At 42.1% G+C, this 10,920-nt stretch overlaps 1 protein-coding gene across 2 annotated transcripts in view; it reads left to right on the top strand.

Moving 5' to 3' along the window:
- The first annotated feature begins 1,570 nt into the window (after positions 1–1,570).
- The window catches only part of ABCD2 (ATP binding cassette subfamily D member 2), a 43,097-nt gene continuing 33,747 nt past the window's right edge, over positions 1,571–10,920 (top strand). The window contains exons 1-3 of one of the 2 annotated variants that reach the window (XM_058022622.1): positions 1,571–2,700; positions 4,063–4,240; positions 8,681–8,802. In XM_058022622.1, coding sequence (XP_057878605.1) covers positions 1,777–2,700; positions 4,063–4,240; positions 8,681–8,802 — 1,224 coding nt within the window. In that variant the 5' untranslated portion in view covers positions 1,571–1,776. Of the gene's footprint in view, positions 2,701–4,062; positions 4,244–8,680; positions 8,803–10,920 lie in introns of both variants that reach the window. The other variant, XM_058022621.1, reaches the window with a different exon arrangement.

Below are 10,920 nucleotides of genomic sequence, written 5' to 3'. Positions count from 1 at the left end.
AATAATCTGCAGTGAAATCAGGCTTACTTACTAACTGAATGTCTTCTGTACTGCACTAGGTCAGATTTTGACACCTTCCTAGCTTTATGTTGAGTTGTAGGAATGTAGGCATGTAGGAAAAAAGAAAGCTACAAGGGCCCGTGTCCAGATCTCTGGCCCGAGCTCCCTGGCAAACATAGAATATACTCAAAGATTAGCCCATAGCCTCTCTACCTAAATGTCCAGACTACTGTGGGCTGAATTTTTGCAACCTCTTAGGAAGAAATGAGAATTAGATCTTCCTTGTTTCCTTCTTGTCCTGCTGGTCTTGGCTTACTGGACTTCTTAGAAGGCACCTGGATGTTTTGATAAGTGGTGTCTGATTTTTAAAAGCAAACCTCACTTGCTCTCAAATTAATTTTATCATTTGTTCAGCCTGAAGCTTGTGTTGCTATCTAAACATCATCACTGCACTCTGTTCAATGGGGGGTTGTTTTATAACAGTAATGTGAATTATTTAACACAGTATTTGTTGAGTTACTGTGAGGCAGGTAGCCTCACTCTCCATTTTTAGGGAAAAAACAGGCTCTTCACCACTGCCATATACCCCTAGTATCACGTTTTAAAAACACACTTTTATATACACACTCTAAATTAATGTTTTATCATATACTATCTCATGCAGTTACCTTGGTACTATAGTTTCAAAGTGTAAAAGTACCAGAGTAAGTAAGTACTCTGAAACTCGCCCTGCAATTTCAGTACCTTTTCCAAACAAATGAAGCAGTAGAAATAAGTAATGAGGAAAACAGAAAAATAAAGCAGCAAGACAACTGCCTTTACTGCGGCTTTCTTTGTGTGAAATTGGCCGGGTTTTACCGCAGGGGCCGCGCGACTGGGTCGGGGTTATTTTGGGCTAATAACGCCGCCGGTGCACAATGCCGGTTTCCTTTCGGCGAGAGGACAGGAAATCAATTACGCGCAGTGTGCAGGCGCTGCCCCGGAGACTCCGCGCTGCCCGGCTCCCTCCCGCGGCCGCCCGGCCGATTTCCGACCCGGGGCTGCCCGAGGACACCGGCCCGGCTGCGCCGCCCTCTGCCGCGGCGCTCGGGCACCGGCTGCCCCTCCGCTCCGGGCCGGCGTTACAGCCCCCGCGTCCCGGGAGGCTCGGGAGTGCCGGGGCTGCCGCGCTGCCCATCCTGCCGGGGCTGCCGCGGGACCCGGGCTCTCTCCGGCGCTGCCACCCCCCGTCACGCTCCCCCCGCGCCGCCGGCGAGGCCGTGGCCGGAGGCGGAGCCTGCTATGCGGGGCAGGCGGAAGGAAAGGGCCGGCCGCAGCCTGGGGCGAGCCGGCGCGCCGCAGGGCCGAGCTCCGCGGACCCGCCGAGCGTCGGGGAATCAACGGCGCGGCCGGAGCCGAGCGCCGGGGAACCCGCAGTGAACCCAGAGCCGAGCGCCGAGGGACCGGTGTTGTTGCCGCCGCCGCTGAGGCCGCGCCCCGAGCGATAGCGGTTGTGGCCGGGGCGGCGGCGCTGAGCGGCCGGGCCGCTGCCGGTGCCGCCCCGCGCGGCGCAGCCAATGGTGGTCGGCGGGGCGGGCTGCGCCGCGCGGGGCTGCGTTGTGCAACGCGCCGCGCTTTGAAGGCACCATCACCCCTGGGAAGCAGCGCTCACTCGGCATCTGTCACGGCGGCGGGCCGGGCCCAGCGCCCCGATGAAGACCCGGCGGGACCGGCCTTCCCAGCGAGCATGAGCCAGCCGCGCTAGGGGCGGCACGTAGCGGTGCCGAGGCGGGCAGGATGGCCCACATGCTGCATGCGGCAGCCCGGCGGGTGCAGTGGAGCAGGACAGGCGCCGCGAAGAAGGCTGCGTGCCTGCTGGCCGCGGCGTACGGACTCAAAATCCTCTACCCCATCATCCGCGGGCGTGTGAAGCGGGCGAGCGGCAGAGGCGGCGCGCACGATGAGACGGGCCGGGCGGTCCCGCACCGCGCCGGCAGCCGGGGCAGAGCCGCTCCGGCCGTGGACGCGGAATTCTTCAAGCAGCTGCTGGAACTCCGCAAACTGTTCTTCCCCAAGCTGGTGAGTGCTGAGCTGGGCTTGCTCTGTCTCCACTCGTTTGCTCTGGTATCCAGGACTTTCCTCTCCATCTATGTGGCCGCCCTCGATGGAAAAATTGTGAAGAGCATTGTGGAGAAAAAGCCCAGGAGCTTTATCTTCAAGTTAATCAAGTGGCTGATGATCGCAATCCCAGCAACTTTCGTGAACAGCACCATCCGGTACCTGGAGTGCAAGCTGGCCCTCGCCTTCCGCACCCGCCTGGTGGATCACGCCTACGAGACCTACTTTGCCAACCAAACCTACTACAAAGTGATCAGCATGGACGGGCGGCTGGCCAACCCCGACCAGTCCCTCACCGAGGACATTATGATGTTCTCACAGTCCGTGGCGCATCTCTACTCCAACCTCACCAAGCCCATCCTGGATGTCGTGCTCACCTCCTACACCCTCATCCGCACAGCACGGTCCCGGGGGGCCAACCCCATCGGGCCCACAGTCCTGGCCGGTCTCGTCGTCTACGCCACGGCCCGAGTGCTCAAAGCCTGCTCGCCCAAGTTCGGCAAACTGGTGGCTGAGGAGGCTCACAAGAAGGGCTACCTGCGCTTCATACATTCGCGCATCATCGCCAACGTGGAAGAGATTGCCTTTTACCGAGGGCACAAGGTAAGGAGGAGAGAAATTGAGAGCACTGGGGTAGCTCCTGCAGTGCTGGAGTGGACCCATGCTTCCCCTGATGCCTTTCTTGAGTACTCCAGAAGTATTCAAGTACTTCTTGAGCATTTTGGGTCCTTCTGACATTTAAACTTGTTTACAGCTTGGCACTTCCCATTTCTTAGGAAATACCGTCTCACAAGCAGTGTCTAGGGGGAGCAGATCACAGTTCCCTTGAACTCTGACAGCGTTCTGGTTTTGCAGATGGATCTTATGCTTATCTAGAAAACTAATCTACACTGCTGTGTTTTCCCCACCCAGTCCATTGTGATTAACTTTTCCAGACTTCTTTTTTCCAGCCATGGGTGAACCACCATATTTAATTCACAGAAATAGCAACCATGGCACACCAGAAAGTCTAGGGAGAAACTCTGAGAGCGCACTACAACCTTTGACACTCTTTCACATAGCCAAGCAAAGATGTAGTCACCAGTCTTAAAATAGCATAAGTACAGTACTTCTGCAATCACAGTTACATAAACTAGTAGCTTGTTTTAAAGCCACCTTATTAAGGGACTCTTCATATTTTTTTTAGAAGTAAATTTTGGCTGTAATACCTTTCAAACACGATTGGGGAAAAAAGTTGTTTCATGCAAGTGAAAATGAAAGCAAACCAGCCTGCAGTATTACTCTTTCAGTTCAAGCAATGATTATATAACATTAATGGTTTATTTTTGTAGACACAACCGTTCTCAAAAGCTGCCTGTAGTAGTGTTTTAAGTGCAGCTAAATTATACATTTTCTCAATTCCCACATATACAGGCTTGAACTGAATACATATTGACTTGCAACTGTCTTTGACTTGTTAAGCCTCCTGGGATAATTCTCTCTTTCCCCAGACTGCTTGCAGAAACAAGCAGCATTTCAGGAATCAACTGCAACTTTTAAGTCACTGAAGATAATTGATTCCCAAATGCTTTCCAACATAATTTTCAGTTGCTGTGAAACTCTACAGCTGCAACTTTATTAAAAGGACATTAAATCAATCTTATTTTGGTTGTTAGAATGAACTGTTGTGACTGCTATGGTGTTCCTGTATGAAGTAGAGATCTTAAATTTAAAAGAGTTGAAAACCTGCCAGTGTTCTGTCGAGGGACAATGGTGTAAATAAGAACCAGGTCCACTGACTTCCATAAAGCTGTGCGCTTTTGCTGTGAGACTGCAGCACAGTGAGTGTGAAGTACCACATGGCAGTTGTGATTCAGAAGTGACAACTCTGGGAACTGATTATTTCTTCTACACATGAGAACGTATCTTGTACTACATGTCCATCTTTGTTTCATGGTATAAATTATTTCATTATTTTAACCATAGGTAGAATTGAAACAACTGCAAAAAAGCTACAAGGATTTGACAGATCAAATGAATCTCATTTTGTCCAAACGTTTATGGTACATCATGATAGAGCAGTTCCTGATGAAGTATGTCTGGAGTAGCTGTGGTATGATCATGGTCGCTGTGCCCATCATCACCGCAACGGGATTTGCAGATGGTGGTAATAACATCTCTTTTAACATCTGATTTCTAAATGTTTCTTTAAAGTTATGTCCTCAAAAGACTGTAGTTCCCTTGAGTGCTGTTCACATTGGTTTATTTTTCACAGACTTTCTTACAACATCTGTGTCTTATGTATAACTTGCAGGCATAGCAAGTCAGCTGAGCAAGTGATCCTAATTGGAGTGTGTGATAAATAATATTAAGTCAGGACTTAGAGAATCCTGTTATCACTGAGATTGTAATGATTATTGCAGTCTACCTTTTCATTAGTCGCTGTTGGAATGGCAAGCTGATTTTTACAGTATCTCCCTTTGCAAAATGATACTATGAACTTTAATAGAGTGCTTATCTTCTCCTTCCATAAACCATAGTGTAATTACAGATAATTATAGGTAATTTTTCTCTTATTGTTGACCTCTTGGAAACCGTTCATTTTCCCTGACTCCCTGGGAGAAGTGAAGGTAAGATTCAGATTACAGGCTAGGATGGTGCCATTTTTGACATCCTATCACAATTTTCCTGGAAGTGAAATGAGACTCTGATAGTGTTGTTACTGCAGACACTATTAAAAACAAAAAAAAAAAAAAGAGAAAACAAGAGAGAGCAAAAAGAAATGTATTGGTTAATTTAGTTTAACAGGCTTCCTCATGCACAACTAGAACTTAATATATTTATGAATTTCATAGGATTCCTAGAACATGAATCCTACAAAGTCTTCAGAAGGATCAGTTCTAAGTTGTGTGCTTTGAATTTGGAATGAGTGAATTCTTTTCTGTGCAGTGATTCTGTTTCTTTCATGGAAGTTACATTCCAGATGAGGATTGTCCAAGGGGACAAGCTTGGTGTGAGCTGTGGTATGGCTTTGTGCAGTGCCCACGTGGTTTAGCTGTCTCACTGAAAAGTTGTGCCAGAGCAGGGCTGGGTGCTCAGCTCCCTGAGCTGCTGCCCATCCCGTGCCTTAGCAGGGCACTCCAGCAGCACCCTGGCTGGCATCCTGGGAACAGCTTCAAATGTATCAGGATGTCTTGTTCCAAACTGAAGAGGCCGTACAAAGGCATTTCACCTCACAGTGAAGGTTATCAGCACAACAGAAAAAGTGATAAGGGGGTTTCTGCTAAGATGGGAGTGAGTACAATCAAGAAAAGGAGCATTTAACCACATGTTGTAAATATCTCCTTGGTATTAGAGCATGAATAAAAAAGGACTTGTACTCATGCTAAACTAAATAACATTCCTGTTACTCATGTTTGTTCTTTTGTTAAATACATTTCAAATGTGGGAGAGAACAAAGATGCAGCAGTGGCTCACACTGTAAAGCAGAATTATGTTTGCTACCAGCATCCTAAACTATTAAAACATGGAGTTTATTATTGAGTCCTGAGGCTTACCATAATGGTGGTTCACAGACATAATACTGCCAGCACTGTCAAGACCAGTGTGAGGTACTGCAGGTATTCAAAAAATCAAGCACACCTGAAATTACCATGACCTGCTTGGGATAACAGTGCAGATCACACACAAGTTTGTTAACATCTGAAGGAAGTAGATTTTTTGTGTTAGGATAAATCAAAAGAGTCAGGGAAATGTACAAAACTGGTACCATGGTCAGACTTGAGACTACTGGTGTAAAGCCAAAAATTCTGTACACTTCTTCAGGGAAGAGAAAGAAAAAGTAAAACAATAATTCTTCAGTCATAAGAAAAAAGAACAGTGACAGTATCTGTGAACAGTAAGAAGAACAGTATCTTTGACAGTGATATTTCTGACTGAAATTTTAAAATTGTGTTATATTTTTCAGCGAAGAATTTAGGTGGCAAAGATAAGATTTCTCTTTGATAACATTTCTTATTCTTTTTGTATTAAACAATTCACATTCCAAATGTGTCTCAGTTTATGGAGAGTAACTATTTTTTGAAGCAAGACTTTGATTTCTCTAGACACAGGGAATATTTATTTTTGTTTATAAAATAAGTGTGACTATCAATTAAACAAAGGAAAAGGAAAATGGAAATGTTAGGTTCTGTATGAAACAGAGACAGTCTGTTAAAATGTGACATTTGCTAACACAGAAGGCCAGCCGTATGAAAAATGTTTTGGACAAAAAGTTCAAGAAAAATTATATTGGTGGGTTATATAATAGAAGAGTTTGTCTTTTGGGCCTGTGAAATGCTCATAAATTCTGTATAATTTCAATTTTTAAAATATCCCTTATCTGTCTGATGCAGTGGCTTGTAGAGATCCTTAAACTCTTGCTAGATGAGCTGGCCTGGGTGCTGGAAGCAGCCATCAGTAAACATTGCATTTACATGAAGGAGGAATGCTGCATGACTGCAGTTAAACCATCCCTGATTCCTAGACGGTTTAATTGTGGTGGTTCTATATAGCATAGGCTGCATGTGCTGTAATCCCAACAAGATCAGCAAAAATTGGCTGTGTCAGAAGTAAACAAATTTCAAATCCTCTTTTACTAATGAATTTACTGAATTCTCCCTATTCACTAAATGTATTCTTCTTGGAGTGGAAATAACTTTTTGAAGTGAGAGACATATTAGTAAGAATTTTGTAATGTCTTCTTTTCAAGAGCTGTTCTATATATTTTTTAAAAGCATGTCTCTCATTGTGTCTAAGCAAGTGGCATACAACAACAGTGTGTTGATGTAGAGCTGAAGTGAGAAAACATTATAATTAAACACAGGAAAAATAACGTAGATGTTCTCTGTGTATATATATACACACACGCATATTTATATGAAAAGTTATGATGCAGCAATTTTTAAAAGTTTTTCATTAATTATTTCAGTGAAATACAGGGAAACAATTATTTCATTTCAACACTGAAATACGCTGTTTAATTATTATTATATTAAATAATTATTCCAGTGTATTTCGCTGTAATAGTAATTAGCTAATAATAAATAATTAATATATAATTCATAATATATTAATATATAATTAAATAATTGTATATTAAATTATTCCAGTGTATTTTACTGTAATGCAGTGTATTTCAGTGATCTAGCTATGTAGGAATCCTTTATGGATGTGTAAATGAAAACAGAATAACATTTAGATTTAACTTAATAAAGACAGAAAGATACATCTGGCTTTGGTACTGCCTGTAGATTCTCAGACACCAGATTTCTAGAATCTGATTTGTCAGGGAAATGAGAGTAAGAAAATGCTGTTTGCTCTACTCTTGCATTGCTTGACTTAGCCCATGAAATTTATGGTTGCATTACACCTGCAAGGAATTCCTCCCAGATTTTCTTGATCATGAGCACTGTGGAAACATGGGTAGCAATTGCTAGTACAGGAGTTGCCACAGTGGATCCACCTGTTACCCTGCCTAGCATGATTCTTAGCATCAGCTTAGTTTAAAAAAGAAGCTTAAAAAAACTTCACAAACTTAGGAAAAAAATAATATCCTGATCCCATTCTGCAAAAGATTTAAGCAATTTATGGAGATACATATCAAGTTATGTGATGCAGAAAACCCTTTAGATCTTTCATTGTAAATCTTTTTTGTGGAAATGTTTTAAAAGTGGTTTGCTGCACCACTGGTGTACTACACCAGTGATTTGTAGTTGCAACTATAAGCACTGAAACAGCTTTTAGCCTCAGAATAGTCAGGCACTTCTTTTTAAATCTTGTTTCCTTCAGGAAACAAACCTTGCAACTTGAATTTATAGGGCCCATGGTTGCAAAATAATGTATGTAAATATGTTAAATATACTTACTTTTCACATATCTTCTATAATCCTGCTGTTTTCTCCTTGCCTAATGCTGCTGACATTCTTATGAGACAAGTCCTTTCTTTGGAGCAAGAATATTCTTGTTAACAGGATGCAGTGTCATACATAAAGCCCCACAACTTTGTTCTGGGATCAGATGAAGAGAGAAACTTCATTGTGAGGGAGAGTTATCCTATTGAAACCTTGCCTTTGATACCATGAGAGTTTATTGCTTTCTTACAGAAATATAATAGTGTTGCCAGATTTACACAAATGTGAATGGTTCCTTCTACATGCAGTCAGTAAATAAGTAGGGTTGAAAATTAATAATCACAAAAATGTTAAAAATTATGTTCAAAATTTGTTTCAGATAATTGCTTAGGTTTCACTTTTTTCATATTTTGAAAAATTGATGTTGTAGGATGATATATTAAAAGGACAATGATCCAAGTAGATAAATAGATAAAATAACAGGAGTTTTGCCTAACAAGATGAATTCCATATGCTCCCACTTACTCTTTTTGACCAAGCTATGCTAGTTACATTCAGTAGTTCCTTTTGAAAGCTTGTCTTCATAGAGGTAACTTTTTCTTAAAAAAAGAAAAAGCCTGCTCTATAATAGCTCACATTGCAATAATAATTTAGTTTGTAGAGATAATGATCAGCAGAATATTTTAACAAATTTTTTCTTTTGTTGCATTCAGAATTGGAAGATGGGCAGAAGCAGGCAATGGTTAGTGAAAGAACAGAAGCTTTTACTACGTCACGAAACTTGCTGATCTCTGGAGCAGATGCTATTGAAAGGATTATGTCTTCATACAAAGAGGTACTGTACATCCTGCATGCATGAAACAGAAGAGGAAAAAATGAAAAACAATATACATTTAATATAAAATATTTTTTAAAAGTAGTGCAGTTTTTAAAGGACAATTCTATTGCAACTAAATCCATGGAGATATTTCAACTGGTAGTTTGATCTTTAGGGTTAAGTTCACGTAGAGTCTAAAGTGCACAGTTGCCTGTATGGTGCAATGTGTAGATGTCATTTTTAATACTTGTGTTCAGGTGTCATCAGAGAGTAATAGATGTTCCTGGAATGTCAGTTGATAAAGGTTCAAATTCCTCTTCTGTTTGGAGCACAGAATTTGGGCTGTCTGCCTTCAGTGTACTGGTACTCTTCTGTTGGAACTGTCACAAAAGCATATAATAGTTTAATTGTAAGAGTCTTTAAAGGTCTTCTAGTCCAACCTCCCCCATGCCTTGAGCAGGAACATCTTTGACTATTATTGGATTGCTCAGAGTCCCATGCAGCCTGACCTTGAATGTTTCCAGAGATGGGGTATCTCCCCTTCACTGGGAAACCTGTTTCTGTATGAAGAACAAGGAGAATTGAATACTTATTTCTGGGTCACTTAAACTGTAAGGCTATTTTCAGTATCTTGTGAACCTGTTAAATTGTAAGTAATTTTTCAAAATAGAGAAATTTTAGCAGGAAAAAGTTCACTTTGGGAGTACAAGTATTCTAGAAGTACAGAATGTTAATCCAGAAGATCAGAGATGTTGTTTCAGGTCTTTACCCAAATTCCAGTAGAGCTATGCTTTAATCTGTTGTCTCTCCTGTGGATTTCTTTAAATGTCAGTTGTTAAGCCAAAGAAAAGTGAGTCAGAAATTAATCTCAGCATTTCCTTCTGAATGTTTGTTCTTCATGTTTGAATTTGCTCATCCCTTTGGTGGGAACCCCTTTTCCCAGTGCAGTGTGAGGAGGAATGCATTAGCTGGGCAGCTAATCAAAGACTATGGATTCTGTTATTTGGAATCCAGCCATAACAGCCACAGCTTTGTAAACTGTCAGAGGAGGGGTGGTTTGGCACCTTCAGATACAGACTTTGACAAAGCCAGTGTCTGTGCTGTTCTCAGAAGTCCTTCTAGTGGGTTGTGATTTTTATCCTATTCTCTTTTAGCTGTTCCCTGCTTGATATCTGCTGTCAAGATACTGCCAGATAATCATACACTGATGTTATATGTGTTTTATTTTCAGAATTTGAGTCATTTATATAATGTACACGAATTTATTTTTTTGGCAAAAAAGTACCCAAAAATAGTAGAGGAAGAACTGAACAAACTCACTTTGTCTATAATGTGGTAAGATACTAATCCAGACAGCATGAGACAAAAGAGCAGTTCTGTGAATTTCCATCTTAATTTTACATTTATGCTTCTCTTCAAAAGACACTGCAGTACTTCAACCACATTGTCATTCCCATTGTGGGATTCAGGCAGTTTCCAAAGCACAGTGTACTTGAAGCCATGTCAAGTGGTAGTGCATTTCCAGTTCTTGCCCACCTCCTTCCCCAAGGCAGCCTCCTTCAAGTCAGTGTAATTCACTGTGCAAATGAGATGGGCTCAACTTTTCTTTGTAGTCAATAGTTTAGGTGGTGGTATTTGGTGTTTGAACAAAATGAGTTTTTACAATCATGGTATAGAAGCTTACTACATGTTATGGTTCTCCTGGGGCACAGCTGGTAGGAGTTTCATTTATCAGGTGCAGGATTCTCTCCATCATCCTGCTGAAATGATGGCCATGTGGCCAGAGGTGGCACTCATTTCTGAATCTGGCACAAATAGTGAAACTTACAGGAGAATTATGGAACTATTTCCAGTTATTTCAAATAATCTTGGAATTACGTACATGATAGTGGGTGAACCTCAGTCATGGGGTGTGTGTATTTAACCACAGCAAGCCAAGAATTTTATAATCTTGATTTAATTTTCTTGTCCTCTCTGCATTTTGTATAAAAATGTATCCTTTTAAAACCATGTAATAATACATTTAAAACAAAAGGCTTTGGCTTAATTCTTTACTCCCAGCAGATGGAGGCAGTTCTTTGGGAGCTCTTACATATCCCATAAATATGAAGTTACAAGGTCCAGAGATCTATTGTG

Source organism: Melospiza georgiana, chromosome 4, assembly GCF_028018845.1.
Source record: "Melospiza georgiana isolate bMelGeo1 chromosome 4, bMelGeo1.pri, whole genome shotgun sequence".
Taxonomy (NCBI): Eukaryota; Metazoa; Chordata; class Aves; order Passeriformes; family Passerellidae; genus Melospiza; species Melospiza georgiana.
Note: the sequence above shows the minus strand (reverse complement) of the source record. Positions and strands in the feature narration are given on the sequence as shown.